General features: G+C 42.0%; 1 protein-coding gene across 1 annotated transcript in view; it reads right to left on the bottom strand.

The window, feature by feature from the left end:
* LOC113114584 (alpha-N-acetylgalactosaminide alpha-2,6-sialyltransferase 5-like) overlaps positions 1–19,248 on the bottom strand; it is a 64,448-nt gene extending 45,200 nt beyond the window's left edge. The window contains exons 1-2 of the mRNA XM_026281466.1: positions 19,097–19,248; positions 18,300–18,491 (exon numbers count right to left, since the gene is read on the bottom strand). Coding sequence (XP_026137251.1) covers positions 18,300–18,491; positions 19,097–19,111 — 207 coding nt within the window. The 5' untranslated portion in view covers positions 19,112–19,248. The remainder of the gene's footprint in view (positions 1–18,299; positions 18,492–19,096) is intronic.
* Between the last annotated feature and the right edge of the window lie 967 nt (positions 19,249–20,215).

Below are 20,215 nucleotides of genomic sequence, written 5' to 3'. Positions count from 1 at the left end.
TTTTTTTTCAAAATAGGCCTTATAAAGACTTCTTTTGAAACCTTTATTTTTGAGAGTTAGCAACCTTTTTTTTTTATTATTATTATTTCTAATTAGCTTTTTTCAAGTACGAAATGCTCATTTGGAGCAACTTCATATGAATTATTTGACTTGGTGGAGCAATAATAAATTGCTCCATGTGGTTCACGCAATATGTTGCGACTCTCACAGGAAATGTTATCGGCATACAAACTTATCAAGGCCAGATTACATCGAAAACACAAATAACAGCTTGATCGCTCTTTTCTGAGGCTGAACGACAAACTCATCAATCACTGCTAAATAGCTGCATAATGCCCTGGGCTTCTAGAGCACTATGGGGCACAAAAATCATTAATATCCAATTCATCTGCTGCTTTCCCCTCTACATTTCTCACCAGGAGAATAGCCAGAGGAAGATCAATCTATCTGTTATGTATACACACCTTACTGCATAGTGTAGCAATTTATGGTTTGCAAAACGCCTTTAGAGGCTTAACAAGCAAACATCATCCCCTCGAGCTGACGGATTAGAGAAAATAAGAAGTTAAACATGAAAATCATAAAATTATAATTCTGTACTGACAAGTGCTTCCGACATCCCTGTTTTCTGTTTTGTACTGAAACATCCAGAAGCAGTTTCCTGACCAACAATACCCAAACGGACTATCCAAGATAATACATTCATGAATGAATTCTAGTCTAAACATGTACTCTAGTGCTTCCCCCCACATGCTAGCAAGAGTGCCTTTGTTCGACATAAAAGGATCTGCAGTGTCTCTGGAGGAGATGAGCGTTCAGCAGAGACCAATTGAGCATAATCATGAAGAACTACTTGTTATGGCCTCAGCTGAAATAACTAAAGCTACGTCTACATTAATCCAGAGACAAATGAACACTGTGTTTTCATTTTAAAATGCTCTCCATCCGCACTAGCGTTTTCCAAAAGTTTATCATCCACACTGTCTACAGGACAGTAATTGTGAGTAAATTTCCTGTCATCTTTGCTGGACTGTAATATGAAGAGTGTACAAAGTAACATATCTTTAGCAACAGTGTGAAAATGAAAAGCACATTACAGGCACAATACCTGTATAAACATAGATGTTAATTGGTACAATATGTGTGACATGACTAAACATGCGTCATCATTTTCAAAAGCCTCCGTTTTCACCGTCCACACTTGAATGTGAAAACGTCCCTAGGTTACATATGTAACCCTAGTTCCTCGAGGGAACGAGACGCTGCGTTGTAGCGCTTCTGGGGAATGCCTTTGGCAAGAACAACTCTGAATATCGTGTGCAATCAGTTCAATGGAAGAGCGTGACGTCACGGACGGGGTGACGTAGCGACCAGGAAGCTATAAAGGCACGTGCCACGCAGCTGGCCTCAGCTTCGAGTAGGGAAGCAAGCGCAGGCAGGGGTGCCGGGAGTATGGCTCGGCGACGCAGCGTCTCGTTCCCTCGAGGAACTAGGGTTACATACGTAACCTAGGGACGTTCCTCTTCGGGAACTCGAGCTGCGTCGTAGCGCTTTTGGGGAACGATGTTCCAACGCTGCCAGACTACCAAGGCCCTGCCTAGTGTGTATCCGAAGAGCACAGCTTAGGACGAGAGGACAGAAGAGCCAGGAGCGGCTCACATATCGAGATTGTAAAATCTGGCGAATGTAGAGGGCGTGGACCACCCCGCAGCGTTGCAGATGTCCAAGAGGGGCACACCTGCTAAAAAGGCCTTAGAGGCAGCCATACTCCGCGTAGAGTGAGCCTTGGCTCCCAAAGGAAGGGGAAGACCAGAGGACTCATAGGAGACGTTGATAGCCTCGACTATCCAACGACTAAGGGTCTGCTTAGAGGCAGGAGAACCCTTTTTAGGGGGACCATAGCATACAAGCAATTGGTCAGACTTTCTCCACAGGGCAGCTCTGTGGATGTATGCGTCCAATGCTCGCACTGGACACATACAATTTAGCTTCACCTGGTCTGGCTCCCGAAAGGGAGGAAGACGGAAGGCCTGCAGTACGACAGGTTGTGGTGTGACAGAGGGAACTTTAGGAATGTAACCCGCTCGAGGGTAAAGAAATGCTTTGGCCATACCAGGGGCAAAGTCTAGATAGTTAGGGGCCACCGAGAGGGCCTGAAGATCTCCAACTCTCTTTAGAGACATAATAGCCAGTAATAGGGCAGTCTTAAGTGTCAGATGTCTGTCTGAGATTTCTTGAATTGGCTCGAATGGAGGTTTGCAGAGAGCCTCTAACACCACAACCAAATCCCATGGGGGAATACGGGACCGTACTGGAGGTCTCAGCCTCAGTGCACCTCGGAGGAAACGTGTAACTAGAGGGTGTCTACCCAGTGACTGGTCACTGAAAGGGACGTGGTAAGCAGCAATGGCCGCCACGTACACCTTTAAGGTGGAGTGGGTTAACCCCGCAGAGAGCCTAGCTTGTAAAAACTCAAGAACTGTACCAACTGGGCAGTTAACAGGGTCAAGGTGGCGATCTCTGCACCATGAAGTGAAGAGTTTCCACTTCAGGGCGTACAGTTTCCTCGTGGAGGGAGCTCTGGATTGGAGTAGGGTCTCAACAACCTCGGTTGAGAGACCAGCTGCTAACAGATGTGCCCCCTCAGGGGCCACACCCACAGCTTCCACAACTCTGGGCGAGGGTGAATTATTTTGCCCTGCGCCTGAGAGAGTAGATCTATCCTGATCGGAATCTGCCATGGAGAGCCGTCGAGGAGAGAAATCAGGTCTGCGAACCATACTCGGCCCGGCCAGAACGGGGCTGCTAACAACAGACGGACCCCGTCCCGGCGTACTCTCGCCAGAACTCCCGGGAGCAGAGCGATGGGGGGAAAGGCATACAGACGAAGCCTCGGCCAAGTCTGTGCCATGGCATCTAGTCCCAGTGGAGCTGGGTGAACTAGAGAGAACCAGAGGGGACATTGCGATGTCTCTCGAGTCGCGAAGAGGTCCACCTGAGCTTTGCCAAATATTTGCCATATCTGCTTCACCACCTCGGGATGAAGCATCCATTCCCCGGGCCTCGGCCCCTGTCTCGACAGCATGTCTGCTCCCACATTCAATCGCCCAGGAATATACACTGCTCTTAGCGAGAGGAGTTTGCCCTGGGACCACAGGAGGATCTGGTGCACCAGCTTGTACAAGGGGCGTGAACGCAGACCCCACTGGTGATTGATATAAGAGACTACCGCTGTGTTGTCGGTGCGCACTAACACATGACAGCCTCTCAGGTCTGGGAGGAAATATTTTAAAGCTCGATATACTGCTAGCATTTCTAGACAATTGATGTGCCATGTCAGATGGCGACCACTCCACAGACCGCGGGCAGGGTGGCCACTCATGACCGCACCCCAACCGGTGAGGGACACATCTGTCGCTAGCGTTACACGGCGACCAAGAGCTCCCAACAAGGTGTCTTCCATATGTCTAAGGCACGAAGGCATCGCCGCGTGACCTGAATAGTTCAGAAAGGATTTCCCCTCGGGGAAAACCCCTTGGTCTTGAGTCACCACTGAAGGGGCCTCATGTGCAGGAGACCAAAAGGTATCACGTTGGACGCAGCTGCCATGAGCCCTAACAGTTTCTGAAACTGCTTCAAAGTGAATGACTGGCCTTCTCTGACTCTCTTGACTGATGTGAGGATTGACTCGATCCGAGCAGGAGACATACGTGCCTGCATCGTGGTCGAATCCCATACTTCGCCTAGATAGGTGGTTCTCTGAACTGGAGAAAGTACACTCTTCTTGGCATTCAGTCTCAAACCCAGCTCCCCCATATGGGCGAGAACGACACCTCGATGTCGAACCGCCATCTGCTCTGATTGAGCTAAAATCAACCAATCGTCGATATAATTTAGAATGCGGATGCCCTGCATACGGAGGGGTACCAGAGCCGCATCTACACATTTCGTGAATGTGCGGGGTGAGAGTGCAAGGCCGAAGGGAAGTACTCGATATTGATAAGCTTTGCCCCCGAAAGCGAACCTCAGAAACTTCCTGTGTTGTGGAAGGATGGATATGTGGAAGTATGCATCTTTGAGATCTATTGTGACAAACCAGTCCTCGGATCTGATTTGAGCTACAACCTGTTTCACAGTAAGCATTTTGAACTTCAGTGACATAACTGAGAGGTTTAACTGACGTAGGTCTAAGATCGGACGCAACCCCCCATCCTTCTTTGGAACTATGAAATACCGGCTGTAGAACCCGGATTCCCTGTCTAGAGGAGGGACCACCTTGATGGCCTCCTTCCTTAATAGGGTATTCACTTCTTGTTCCATAACCAGAGCCTGCTGGGGGCCGACGACTGTCGGTGTAACCCCATTGAATCTCGGCGGTGGACGGCCGAATTGAATAGCATAGCCTCTTTCTACTCTTTCTTTCTGTGTGCAGGACCCATTGAGATACATTTGGCAGAAGTTTCCACGCTGCTCGAAAATGTACTAAGGGAATCAGTCTCTCGAGACTGATCTCTGGTGTAAGAGGCCCCCGAAGGGGAGGCGAGCTTCCCAGCTCCGCTACGCTCACGGGCGGAAATAACTGGGAGGGACGCTCGCGGGAGACCGCTGCGCCCTGAAGCACCGGCAAGGTTGGCAGACCGGCCTCCAGAGGGTACCGGGGAGAGGCGGGCACTGTATAACGAGGTGGATACCGCTCTGACCCCGTAGGGGCTACCCTCGAGGTCACTGGGATATTGGCGTCAGGACCTCTTTGTCGAGGACTTCCTAGCTTCGATAACTGTACGAAGATCAGATTTTAATCTAGGAGCCCCCGACTCAGAGCGTTAGGGACGCTCTGCTTTTGAGCCTCACGGTATGAGGAGCCTCCTAGTGGCGTGAGTATCTCCCGTCCAGATAACCCACAAGAGCGACGAGGGAGGAAACTCTGGAACGCAGCCGCCTGCTTACGGGCCTCCTGGAACCTGTCGACGACAGTATTGACTGTGTCGCCGAACAGGCCCGAGGCTTGGAGCGGGGCGTCCAGGAGGCAGAACCTGTCACGATCTTTTATTTGGGACAGGTTCAGCCATAAGTGCCTCTCCGCGGCCACCAAGGCTGCCATAGACCGCCCAATCGTGCGAGCGGTCTCTTTGGTGGCGCGGAGGGAGAGATCAGCGGTCCGTCTAAGCTCTGCAATATCGTCGGACTTGATCCCCTCTCCCTCGTCTACATCTCTCAGCAGGTCGGCCTGACATGCTTGAAGGACGGCCATGGTGTGAAGGCACACCCCTGCCTGACCTGCTGCCACATAGCCCTTGCCCACTAACGCTGATGTTGTTCTTAATGCTTTTGTAGGCAAGGCCGGAGCCTTCAGAGACGATGCCGAACCGGGTGACAGATAGCCCGCAAGCGTCTGTTCAACCCGTGGCATCGCTCTGTAACCACGCTCATCGAGCCCTGTCACATTTCCATAATATTGTTAATCAGGGCCGAAGAGACGGGTGGAATATGGGTGTTTCCACGACCTCGCTATTTCGTCATGGAGGTCGGGAAAAAAGGGAAGGCTCCGGGCTGGAGGTGGTTGTCTGGGCCTGAGATACTGCTCATCGAGTTTACTTCTCTGCGGTTCATGTTTTTTCTGTGGGGGCCAGTCTATTTTTAACTTCTCGACTGCGCGAGTAACCACCTCCAGCAGCTCCTCATACTGGGGCGAAAGGGGTGGCGAATCCCTACCAACTGTCTCCACATCCACCTCATCAGACGAAGAGAGGTGGAGTGTCGACCCCTCGCCCTGGGGGGAAGAAACCGACGAGCGTGCTTCCGATCCCAGGGTTTGGGCGCCTGATCTAGCAGATGAGGAAGGAGATAAGGACTGGCCCGTCTCCATTCCCTCTGCCAGATCCACCTGCGAACCCCACGAGTGCAGCAGCCGCTCTGCCTCAGCAGAAGCGGGGCCAGAGCCGCGGGGAACGCTGGCGAAGGCTCCCTCCTCGAAGAGAGCCCTCCGGGATCGAAGCGTCCGCACTGGCATCAGCTCCCTCGAGAGCTGACTCAGCGTGCTTCGACCCCAGGCAAACCACGCATAAATCATGTGTGTCTCCAGCCGTGATGTAGCGCTGGCATGGAGGAACACACAGTTTATAGCGCGATTTGGTTTCGCCCTTCAAATGTCTGGTCTTTGCTTTAGACTTAGGCACCTTAGTCTAATAATACTGGACAGACAACAGTAAATAAGACTTACAAGACAGACTTATGAACATGCACACACAGAGCGCTTGCTGAAAGACGCGAAAGCTGAGGCCAGCTGCGTGGCACGTGCCTTTATAGCTTCCTGGTCGCTACGTCACCCCGTCCATGACGTCACACTCTTCCATTGAACTGATTGCACACGATATTCAGAGTTGTTCTTGCCAAAGGCGTTCCCCAAAAGCGCTACGACGCAGCTCGAGTTCCCGAAGAGGAACTGTATTTTCAAATTTATCCACTTTGGAGAGCATTTTCAAAGAGCTTTGTTTTCTTTAACAACAATGGTGTCTCCGTGTGGATGGAAGGCCAAAATGGAGAGAAGAGGCCAGATTTTAGCCAATGCCGCTAAGCTGATAATTAACCCACCAGCATTTTGGAAAAAGGTTGCCTGTTCATTCACAAAAATTGAATGGTCTCCAGTATATTTAAAGAGTTCAGATACAAATGCATTCAAGTGCCGTCTGAGGTTTTCTTCTAAAATCTGAATTTTTATCAGGCTGCTATGTTTAGTTTCAGTAATTTTACTTTAATGGCAATTTATTGATTATTTTCTATGCCGTTAAAGATATTTTTTTTTATTTGAGATGAAAATTTCAGATGGCACTCGCATTAACATCTGTGTGACGAGTGGGGCGGGGCCGAGGGACGTGGGAACGAGGAGTGAGGCCGGTGTAGTGATTGGAGATGAGCTACATTTGCGACCCACCACTGGAGCGACGACAGTGAAGGACGAGAGAGGACCAGGCCTGGGCTTTATTTTATGTTTTGCTTTTTATTTGCGTGCATCAGTCGTCCGTGAGGGGCTGATGTGCTGTTTTGTGTTTACTTTTGTAATTAAAGTCCTTATTTGATTGTCCGCCGGTTCCCGCCTCCTTCTTCCGGATGAATATGGAGATTTTATTGTTACAGTGGTGCTGAAACCCGGGAGAAGGAGGGACGTGCTGCTGAAGATCCCTCGCCGCTGTGGTGAATCCGCGAAAGTCATCGAGCTGGCAAGGAGTGTGCCGTCATGGACGCTCGAGGTGGTGGGCTGGAGTGAGCTGCCGGGGACGGGCGAGCTCGCTGCCGGCCGACCGCGATGTGGAGGGGTGGCTACCGTCCGTGAGGGAGCGGAGGAGTCGGCGCCGTTCGCCAGGGGGCCAGAGCCTGCTTCCATCCGCCGGAACAGGGAGGAGCAGGGAACGGGGGACTCCTGGCGGCTGCCCAAAACCGGAGGAGCCGTCGCCGTCCACCGGGCAGCGGAGGAGTGTCATGCCATCCGCCGAGGGCCGTTCAGTGCCACCGCCAGGCACCGCAGAGGAGATCACCCAGCTGGTGGAGGGCCAAGCAGCAGTGCGTCTGGGAACCGGAATTTTTTTTTCTCTCTCCCCTCTCTCGTCTCTGTCGCTCCTCCTTCCATCTCCTTTTCTCTCGCCTCGTCTGTCCTACCCCCAGGTTCCCGCAGGTCCCCGTGAGCAGGGGGGTGAGGGGGGGAGTAGAGCGCAGTCTCAGGAGTACCCCCCGGCCTGCGAGGGGCGATGGGGGTATGTGACGAGTGGGGCGGGGTCGAGGGACGTGGGAACGAGGAGTGAGGCCAGGTGTAGTGATTGCAGATGAACTACACCTGCGACCCACCACCGGTCTCGAGTCCCACGTAGGAGATGGAAGGATATAAAACTGGAGCGACGACAGTGAAGGATGAGAGAGGACCAGGCCTGGGCTTTATTTTATGTTTTGATTTTATTTGTGCGCATCAGTCGTCCGTGAGGGGCTGATGCGCTGTTTCGTGTTTATTTTTGTAATTAAAGTCCTTATTTGATTGTCCGCCGGTTCCCGCCTCCTTTTCCGGATGAATATGGAGATTTTATTGTTACAGTCTGAAATCTTAATTTTGTTGTATAAATATCTGAACATGTGATACCTCAAAATAAACAACAGAGCCTATACCTAAAAACTTTTTATTGTACCTTCAAGCACACTTGAATGTAGGTAAGTTTCATAAAAAAAGCAACATTTTGATTCAAAAGCTGAGAATTTTTATTTATTTATTTTATTAAAGACTATATCTGGAACATATTTAATTTGATGATCAAAGCATAGATGCAGTAGATCACTTCCATCAACACACCCAAAGCTTCACAGTCCTCTACCACTTACAGGATCACAATTTCACTCTGTAATATTAGGAAATTTTAGTTTATATGCTATTTATTGTTGATGATCGCATTATTTTCATACAGTATGCATCTGCTTACATATGAGATTGTTCCTAGTCCAAGAGGATCTGGCTGCAGACTTGCACTTGCACTCTCACACTTGCACTCTCAGACAATTGCTTTTCTGCTAGCGACTTCCCTTGCAGTATTTTTTTTTATTACTTTTTATTTGAATCTCTCAAATGGGGAAGACAAGAAAAAATAAATTATAGTGTCACTTCCAATCGCCACTTGCACTCGTGACGTCATTTGCAATCGACACAAATCGTGCATGTTGCCAAGGAAGACAAGATGCTGTGGTGGTTAAAAGATTAAAACTAAATTAATAGGCCTACTATAACATACAGCATCCTGCAAGAAAAAGACAACACCTGCAAATCCATGGCCAAAGAACAGCACGATATGAACGCATGCGCAAAATGTCTCGTTAAGCATTTTCCTCCCATAAAACATAAAACACTCAACATGGCTTAACGTATTAAAATGCTATTACCTAAAATATCAAACTGGATATAGAGTTTATTAATATAATAAACATGTATATAATATTTTCCTCAAGCAAATCAAGCAAACGCTGCAAATTTTTGTAATTGCCGCAAATTTCAACCAGGAATTTCGGTTTAGACGCGTCCCGTAACGTCATCGCAATGCGCATTCAGTCAAAGAAAGGTTGTTTCTCAGTTCCAAAAATGGAATTAACAGCCTTGCGTTTTCATCATGACCGATTTACAAGAGCTACACTGGATAAACGGACCGAAAGCAGAACGAATCCATGCTACTAGTTTGGCCTACGCAGCACAGACCGTTTATCTGCTCGAGACGGAGCCCCGTGCTGATCTCGATCACACAACACTGAATTCGCCACAGAATCAACATCTCTGTTAAATCTTGTGACAAGTATTCAAATTCGGCGCAGAATTCTGTTTAAGACTAATGTGGAAACCAGGAAAAACATAGTTCAATAAACACAAATCACCACCATTCTCCAAGGATTTAACATAGAAAACTACAGGAACAACTTGTGGCAGAAATGGTCTAATGTTTTTATGTGTTTTTAAATGCTTCCCACAACTTTTCCCTGCACTTCAAAGCTTTAAGTATTACCGAATTTGAAAGTTATTTTTAATGTGACGATAGTTGTTCATCCTTCATAGGTTTCCCCCGTGTATAAAACTAAAAGTTTCATAATGTAGGAAGGCAAACAATTATTAAAAAATAAAAAAATATATTAAATTACCACTAGTAGATGGCTGCAGAGAAGTACTTATGATACTGTTGTAAAATGTTGAGCGATCCAAACTAAAAGTAATCAATAAACAGAACAAAAAATAAATAAATAAATAAAAGACTGCAAGTGACATCACTAGTGGAAGTGCAAGCATCTGAGAGTGCAAGTGCAAGTCTGCAGGCAGACCCTTCTCTCCTAGTCAGTGTTTTTGATCAGGAGATGGTGAACTCATTTAGGAGATGTGTAATAGTGCCGCCGACGATATAACAGTGAGAGCACAGAAACCCGGAAAATTCTGTGTTTGGGGAAAGAGTTAATTTTGTGGATGATAATCTACGGTATTTCAAAAATTAACCATTACAGACATAAGAAGCAATAATAATAATAATGCCAAAAAAAAACAGAAAATACTGCAAATATCAGCCACCAACTGATATATAAAATATTAACCAATACTAAAAGAACACAAAAACAAACAAAAAAAGCCCATTAGAAACCGATATAGTACTGATATATTGTGCATACCTAAAAATTTATCATTTTAAAAGGGAATGCATGCTTGAAACATAAATTAAAATTTTGGTGGTTCCAGCAACTATTTTTTTATGAAATATGCAAAATAAATAATAACATTTGTAAAAATGCAGACAGCTGCAAAAAAATTACCAATCTTAATTGTTCAGTTCAGAGAAAGGAGACTTCAAACACACTAAGTGTAGCTCAGGGACAAATAAATAAATAAATAACATAACCCATTTAAGTATTAGGGTTAAAGGGTCATCCAAATCCATAAAAGTATGCAATAGCAAGAACCATAGCAAGCAGCAAAAAATTATTTATATACAAATCCTCAACATAAAAACAGGCTTTTGGGAAAAACTGAATTTTAGTACCTAATGGAAATGAGTTATCAGGCATATTGTAACATCTGAGCTGGCAGATAGTGAACGTAGGGGAATGACTTTCATAACCCTGCCTCCCCAGTAATCTCTAAAATTGTGTTCCTAAGTTGTACATATCAGTGCGCATTCAAATTTCCCATACTGGTTTACTTCCACAGTTTGAGTGTTTTCAGAGTGTGTGGAGAGGATGTTTTCTGCCCAGAGCTGAGAGCGTGCAAATTCACCATCACCTGAGACATCAGCCCGGTTTGCTGAGCTGAGTGAAGACCACTGGGATCTCTCTCTCTCTCTCGCTTTCTCTCACTCAGCTTCTCTTCCCTCTCCACAGTCGACAGAAGAACTGACACTCATCTCGTCCCACACTGGGAGGATTCAAAGAAGCAGTCATCCAGCAAATGAAATGCAGAGAGAGCTCAGCGGAGAGCAGGGGACCAACCCTATCACCATCCACTTGAAAAAACTGTTAATTGCAGAGGCTGGGACAAAAACCTTTTTCAAACTGACCATCAACATAAGATGATGCTTTTACATCTAATATTTGAGAGAGATCGCTCATAGATATTATTATTTCTAGCCTTTTACCGCATGCAGTGTGAACGCTCTGATCCGTTAACACGAGCTCTGAAAAAAGGCGCATCACAGACAGAGTGTGAACCTGGAGTTACAGGCATATGCCCAATCTGTTGTGTTCTCGCACTAGGCGCGTTGCATTCTGATTGGATCGAATAGCATACTACGGGAGGACAGGGCCGCGGAAAATCGTGCTATAAAGCGATTTAGAAATCGCGCATTCTCAAATCGTGATTTTATGACGATTTCTATTAATCGCACAGCCCTAGAATGGACTGGAAATGAACAGAAAATAACTCGGAAACGGGACAACCAGATCCAGGCAGAGCTCGGCAGCGGGTAGATAGTCACTGGAGCAAGCAGTCATTAGGAAACACGACAGCCATTTATGCATGTTTGAATTTGATGTTCTGTAGCATATGCAGCAAAAATATCTAAGATAAATTGGTGGTTTATTCTCAAACCAATCAGCGAGCTCGAATAGTGGAAGCATAGTAACAGTTTAATATTTATTTTTTGTTATTTAATTATATATATGAAATGATGTTATGTTATGACTTAGACATTTTTACATATATTAACAATATTATTTAAATTAGATAAAAGTCCAATGCCCATAAAGATACTAAATGATTAGTAGTTGTTATAAACATTTACAAATGAACAATTTTAGATTGGCTACTGCAAAAACATGAACAAATGATAAATAAATCTAGATGACTGCTCATGAAGTTATTAATGATTATTAAACATTTATAAACATTTGCAATTGATGAATAGTTTCCACTTTAGTTGGGGGGCTCAAAAAACGTGAACAAATAATTAATAGATTATTTGTTAATATGTGTAAATTGCCACGATCATTAGATGGAATGCCCTTGAACTTCAGTAGAGGACCATTCCACCCATCAACCACCAGATGTCACTTGGACACTAGCACAGAGCTGCAACCGGGCCTTAAAAGTTAGGCCCGACAGGACCCGAGCCCGACAGGTTTCGGCCTGAGCCCGACAAGTACATTTTGATTGACAACTTTTTTTAAGCCCGAACCCGTTTACAGCCCGACATTATTCAAATGTGCGCACACATACAGCTCTTTTGCCTTTTGTCTTTTGCCAAATGAATCATTTATACATGCTTTAACATAATTTATTCATAATTAACATAGACTAGACCACTTGGAAGTTGGAATAAAGAAATAAAATAAGTCCTTTGTGACATCGTAACATCTCAGCATTCTAGACATAGGCTCATTTAACCTATAAATAGGCCAACGCACCAGTAAAAACGAGTCATTTTTAACAAATTAAGATACATTTTAAATTAAGATGGGTATTTGGCAATAACGAAATTAAGATAAATGCTCCGCCGGATTTGCTTCGCACTAGCAGATGATATTTAATAAAAAATAATGCCAACATTAGCGTAAATACTCTGTCCACATTATGCATTTAAGACTCAATTAATATTTAGTTATCTTTTGAAAAACCTTTACTCACAGAGATTAGGCTAAGTCTACATGTTTTTGTGGTGGAAAATGATTGAATCCACTGTAGATGTCTTCAGCGCGTTCCTACGCTCACTGATGGTGTGTCATTATTCACTCATTATCCTCATTATAAACATGGTCAAAACTTTTCCACACTTCAGACTTTGCTTTAGTTGCTGGTGCAACCAAAACGTAATCGCCAGAGGCAAGTCTCCGTTACACCTACTCAGCATTCATTTTCGCATCTTTCTCGCGTTAATCGAAACACATCACATGACCGCTCGTTTACCTTGAAAACTGGAGCGCAAGCCCGAGCCCGGCCCGAGTCCGCGTAAGATTATATAAATTAAGCCCCAAGTCCCATCGGGTCCCGTCGGGTTCGGGCAAAGATCTTCAGCTCTACACTAGCACCCCTCATACTGTTGCACCACACCCGAACTACATTCCCTATGAGGCTCTGCATCACTATCACCTTGCCACACCTGCACCTCATTTACACACACATATAAGCAGCACTCACACACAGCATTGCAAAGTCTTGTTTAGCCTGGTTGACATTTCCGAGCATTTTTCCTAGTGTTTGTTGTTCCCGTGTATTATCTTCGATTGTTTAATAGCATGTTCAAGTATCTACTGTAAATGTTCAAAAAAAGCTTTGGTTTAATAAAAAGGTAAACCTCACATTTCAGCCTTAAAATAAAGAAAAGATGTTGAAATGATAATTGATTAATATATAATTACATATATTTTATCTGCTCCACAAATCATTCTAGATAACTTATCTGATTTGTTTAAATGTGTAGAATCCACATAAGCTTGTTTTTCATAATCTGGTCAGAATTTACAACAAGGCATGCAAATTCAGTCTGTTTTTGACAGACAGAAACTGCACACAGACTGAATGTAAATATAAGTCTCTGTAAATCCACTCACTGACAGCTGATGGCGGTTATGGAAAAGATGAATTAGAGCTGTTTCCCGTATCCTACACGGACAAAGCAGTAATGCAATTAAGAACACTTCATTTAGGTATTACATGTAGTGAAAATGAACAAAATGGCATCAAATTGTTTCTGAAGAGAGTCAGAACCTTTAGATGTACATTCATATAATAAATTAATAAATATATTAATTTTTTATAGTTCCCTTAGCACTCCTTTAAAACCTCCCAGCTTTTCCGCCCTGTTTTCACTCAGAATGAAACTACTCTGCATCTAAGTGTTACCCATTTCTATATTACTGTGTTACAGGTTTTTTACATCTTCAATAATTATTGAGTACTTTTTTCAATTACATTTGTTGGCTTAGTATTATTTTCTGTAGTGGTACGACACAGAAATTTTAAAATTAAAACCTAAAATTTTTAGTTTCATAGCAACCTTATTTTCATAAAAAAGAAGGTGATGATTATGTATATTGCTATCATGAAGAAAGCAAGTTATCATTTGTGCTCAATATTTTTGTCATATTGTCCACTCCTAATCAGGTTAAATAACCATTATTACAATACTGAAGAAAATAATCATGATTATGATTTTGCCATAATTGAGCAGTCCTAGTGCAATAAGGGTGCCCTTTTTATTACCTTTGACATAATTTTGTGCAGCGGAAGTAGCTAAACACCATGTACATAACATAACATTAATACAGTATATTGCAAGGTCCTTTAAATGCGTGAGGTACTGTAAAGTGCTATTTTGGCACAGATAGTGTGTGTGTAAACTGGATTGCAGATGAATGAATGAATGAATGGAGATGGACTTTTGTTGTGGTTGTATAGTGTGCAAAATTGGTGCAATTGAGTAGTGAATTGTCCTCATACACATCACATACACAGACACAATTTATATGCTGCAAATCATTGGCACTTGAATGCTACAGTATTGATATATCTCTATGTCACCCATCTCAAATAATAAGTCCTCTCAATTACTGAATCATCAAAGTACATATGGATCCAAACCTGTGTGCATCTAATGTGCCATGTAATGAGGAATTGTAAGAGATATGGAATATAAAATCAATTTCTAAGGAAATAGTTCACGGAAAATTGAACCTTATGTCATTAGTAACTTACCTTCCTGTCATCCCAACCTTCTTTTTCTTCTGTAGAATACAAAATGAAATATTTTCATTGAACAGTGGTTCTGACTAACCAAGGGCTGTCAAGCTTCAAAATGATAAAAAAATACAAAAATAGTAATAATAAAAATATTGTTCAATTTGTATATTATATTTTAAACCTTTTGATGTCATATAATTTATGTGAGAAGCAGACTACAGTTTAACTGAAAATTAAACATTCAGTGACACATTGCAATCTTTTCTAAGTAGACAAATAAAAACAGTTAGTTTCATTCACATCAAACATGCTTTAACATGCTTTCCTTCATGTTTTGAAGTTTAAATACATACAAACATGAATGAGCCAAAGATTTTTTCAGTATAAATTTGTCACTTGAGAAGACCCCAAATATATTGCACAACATGAATAGACTACTTTTTAGTCCTTTTCTGAGTTTTATAGGCCCCGGTCATCATTTGCTTTTATTGTATACAGAGCAACGTGAACATCTCCTTTGGTGTTCCACAGAAGAAAGTCATAAGTCTTATCTCTTTAAGTTCTGTGAAATAGTAAAATGCACTGGGATACATCTCTTACCATTCCAAAGAATCTAGCTGGGTTTAAAAGCATTTTAAATAGTTTTTCATAATTCTATTTGCTTCCATGTGCGGTTCTTCAAAACTGAGCCCTTCCAGTATTTTCAAACCACATTAGCAGGCTGTACATTCTCTAACATGCTCTTGAGAATTGTTTCCTTTGAACTGGCAAGTCTGAATTTGGGGCAGTATAATATGCATTCTTTTTATACTGTCAGCTAGACATCATGGATGTAATGATGGACTTTTTGATCCACCCACATAATCCGATGGAAAACAAAACAATAAGCAGCACTTGGCATCTACTTTAAAGATTAAACTCCTGGCCATTTTAAAGTCTTAAAGCAGCATGAATGCATGTGCACTCCACCATCAGTTCCTGTATAACACCAACTGCTCTTAAGCAGATTCATGTGCTTTGCTCTCATCTTTGATCTTACTGTTCTGAGAAAAATAAAAATAAATTAAATTAAATTGCAAATGTTGAAATTATTCATTGCTTTCGCTCTGGCATCCACTGATCTGGTGCAGAGACCCAAATTCAGATTCTGAAAGAAACAGACCTCCCAGACATCTATTGAGGCTGAGACACTTAAAGAGTACTTGAAAAGACATGCACTGCATTCTGATCCTCTGCACTTGAGTCATACAGTCAGGAACAAAAGTTGAAACCACTTTTATTAAAACACTAGTTATGATACTGGAATGTAAGTAGAATGTAAGGGTTTTTTAGATAGAGGGTGAGAGAGAGAGAGAAATAGACTGATATAAAGACACTCTAAAATTCAAATTTTATCATATTTATTTATTAAACCACACTACTAAATATAAAGTGTGGTTTAATAAAATAAGGTTTATAAAATATTTTATTTTATTCCAAAATAATCTCTCAATTATTAACATGTTATTAACATTTACTAACTAAAGTATAATTAATAATATATTTACACAAAATACTGAATTTCACAAAGGCGTTAAGACTCTCATTGAATCAAGATCACTGAGTACGACAAAACATCTGATGTCTGCATTTGTGTCTTTTTCAATAGCAAGAATTAATCCACAATAAATACTCATATCAACAGGCAAAAATAGCAATGTTTAATGCATTATTAAGGTCAAAGTTTAGGGTGTTTGCAACTGACTTGTGCAAAAATGGTCAGTCCTTTTTAGGTACTTGTCTGCAATGTTTATACATCAGTTTAAATTAATGAGTTTTAAAATATGAAAACGAATGCTATTATGAAATGAAATAAGTCGAGAAATCTCAACTCATCAGAGACCTCCCGAAAAACCAGTGCAATGGAAGATCAGCCCATAGAGAGTCATCAAAGTAACTCGGCGATCGATCACAGAGTCATTTGGTTTTGTCAACAGCTCTTCTCTGACTTAAAGTGCACAGTGACTACCATAACAGTACATCTTCTATCAGCCCTCATGTGTAAAACTATGGCAGTCACTAGCAGTGGCATCAGACAAGTGGTGTCAAATCTCATTGTAGAAAAATTACTTTAAGTTTATCAATAACATATAGAAGAGGGCACTGAAGGATTTCACTCCAGTTGAAGCTGATATTGCTAAAGGCAGGTGAGTATTGAACGGACCGTCTGCCTGAGCCAGGAGTAAATAGTGATTAATGGGCAATGGAGGAAGGTTTCGCAAGGAACTGTGCAAGTACCTGTAATCTGACTCTTCTCTTCAGCTCTGCTCTACTCAAGATCATGCAATTAAGGGATGGAAGTCAAATGAAAAAAATATATATATTTTTTAACTAAAACTGATCCAGTTAACCAAAAATGAGATTAGAGAAAGCCAGCAATTATTTTATCAACTAATCTGTTTTATTGATTAGCCATGTCTGCAACTGAATAAGCTTTACATCTGTCAGAATGGTGCAGGCAGTATTGACTGAACTGGATCCAAGTTTGGAAAGAAGCTAGAAGAAATATGTCTGCCTGTAGACAGTGGTTACACATTTTAAATACCACAGTTAAATTTTTATTCAATTTTGCTAGTGATCAAAAATACATTGAAGTAACTATCATAAGTCCGAAAAGCAGCCCACTATACAAAATCTAATCTTAAATGATGCTGAAACATGGACATAAAAAAAAAAAAACACAAATGTAAGACAATCCAGGGGTGGACAATTTCTCTAAAAGCTACTGAACATCTTCACCTTTCGCTAAAGCAGAGAGAAACATTTGGTGACAATATGTACAAAAATTTATAGTATATTTCTCCCTACTATTTGCCATATATTAACATTTTACAATTTCATTGAAACTGAATTCACAGTGAACATGATCAGGAAATGACTGTGAATCTCTTGAATATCAACAGATTGATATTATGTATTTTTCTCTTGTCTCTTGACTTTTGTATGCTTTTGTATGCTGTGTGTTAATATCTGTTCAAACCCTCTCCCTCATTATATTAGGACTGTTAAGCACAAAATTGCTACAGTACATAAAGTGCAGATTGCAAGTTATGATCAAGCTCAAAGATCAATCAGAATGCTTAAATGGATTTCTCCATATAACAATTGAAACAATTATAACATTATTATGGGCAAAAAGAATATTAACGTCAGCCAGCAGGTACACTGATAACCAACCAAATCACTGTGTTTATCCCAAAGATATCCTTCAGTTTATTGTAAAATGCCCTAGCCTGCATTGATTTCAAACTAGAGTTGAGAATAGTATTTTATTGTAAGAAATTACCGTTCATTCTTATAGAATTTATATAAAAATACTATTTCATATATATCTAACTATTAATAGTAATGTATATATGTATAAATATGTGTGTGTGTGTGTGTGTGTGTGTGTGTGTGTGTGTTTTAAAAAGTGGTTTTAGCTCATGCAACTTAAATTAGCTATTAATAACCACCTTGGGGTAGTGAGAAACTTGCTATTTTGTTCCAAAACACAGCTTGATCTTCCATAAGGACACAGAAATGTGCCTTCACTCCATTGTTTACAGACAATTAACTTCACTTGAATACATACAGTAGAAGCTTTTACCTTGTGTTCAATAATGCTACTGTATCCCTGCAGTGCCGGAGGCGCGCGGGCCGCTCTGGTGGGCTCCACTTTCTCACCTGACCCACCCTTAGACGCGCTGGATGCTCTAGTGTTACTGTTGTAGCTGACGCTGTACACGAACAACAGACTGGTGCACATGGTGATCGCTAGAAACACGGCTACTCCATGGCGCTGGGAAACACGAGGACAAAAGTTACAATTAAGCACAGAGCGCAAGGTCATAAATCATCAGCAACTCATGCCCAAAGATTACTTAGATTGGTATTGAGATTATAAGAATTTGCAGGTTCTTACTAAATACTGACGCCTAAAACTAATGCATCAAATCAAGCAATAATGGTTTTGCTAATGCAAGTTGCACCTATGTACAGCATTACTGTATTTTAAATGTATAACATTTACTTAATAATGTCATACTAAATTAAGAAAACAGTTCACATCATTTAGCAATGCATACAAATGCATCGTATTCTTGTGAAAATGTATATATATATATATATATATATATATATATATATATATATATATATATATATATATATATATTAAAATAAATTCACAAAACCATATTGTTTTCTCAAAACAAAATGTCCTGTCCCTCATTCCTGTAACTCATTAATCAGGAAGTGGGGATTAAGCATTGTATTATTATTGTTGTTGTTGTGTTTAATCTTCTTTCATTCAGCATCTGAGAGCAACAGAGAGCCGCAGTACTTCAACAACAATGCTGCACAAGAGAGATGCGAGACATTCAAACAGTTTTCAATAACAGTTACCATCGGTGTCTTCATCCTGAAGCCAGCTGGAATATTCTCCGGGATGTGCGCATGAAGATCCACTTTTCCCCCCGATTGTTGCTACTTCATCAGATTATGTCGTCATTTAATTGCCGCGCTCCGCTCGCGCTGGGAGATAGCAGTGCGTGTGCTGTGCGCGCGCGGACTGAACCCATTCTTGAAAGCAGTGAGCACAAAGCGATGTGACAGCGCGCGGTCCTAAAGAGCTTTGTGTTTTAGTGACTTTAATTCAGCGTTTACGACAAATTGCACATTTATAATCATGGAAATTCAATAGGCATATGTTGTAGGCTGATATGTACATGTTTGTACGTGTTTTTTTTTTTATGTTCGTACAATCCCAGATTCAAAACAAGTTAAAGCAAACCACAGCAGTTGGTAACAACTGCAACTGCCAGTGCATAAATTCTCAAATATAATTATGTTGCTTTCATATGCCACAAAATATTGTAAGAATTACAGAACCTCAGACACTTTGATCTTCTGAGACATACAATTAACACACAGTGCACTAACACACAATCATCTGTTTCCACATCTCACAGAGGGAAAATGTGGGAAAACACCTCTCACATATGCACTGGTTCCCCCTCATCCCCTTCTTTCCCCTCACCCATCCTTCCCTTCACGCAGCTCACTCAGAATGGTCAATAGCAATATATAATGTTCTGCATGAATGCAAGTGATATTTACACCCATGCTTGGTGTCATTTGAATTGTCTCAGGGCGACTGGTACAATACTCTCAATTTTACAAGAAGTAGACTAAAAGATGATAAAGATCCTAAGCGTTAAGAGATATTTTGCTCACTGTAGATCGAGGGTGTGTCCTTTCCCAGTGTCTTTCATGCACAATGCCTTTTGTCTCATGAGATAACTCTACATGATCAATGCGAATTCCAATTGTTATTTTCCGTTTCCATCTCAGGAGATGTTTGTCTTGGCCTGGGGTACTTAACTGTACTTAACTACTTGTACTGTTTTGTAACAGAATATGTTGACATGCTTTAATGTTCAAATAACACATTATTTTTCGAATATTGTAAATTATTGTAGGTCTTCTATGCCCCGCCTCTCTCAAACACATCATTTTCTACAA

The sequence above is a fragment of the Carassius auratus genome, chromosome 2 (genome assembly GCF_003368295.1).
Source record: "Carassius auratus strain Wakin chromosome 2, ASM336829v1, whole genome shotgun sequence".
Lineage (NCBI taxonomy): Eukaryota > Metazoa > Chordata > Actinopteri > Cypriniformes > Cyprinidae > Carassius > Carassius auratus.
The sequence above is the reverse complement of the archived record's forward strand: the minus strand, read 5'-3'. Positions and strand labels throughout refer to the sequence as shown.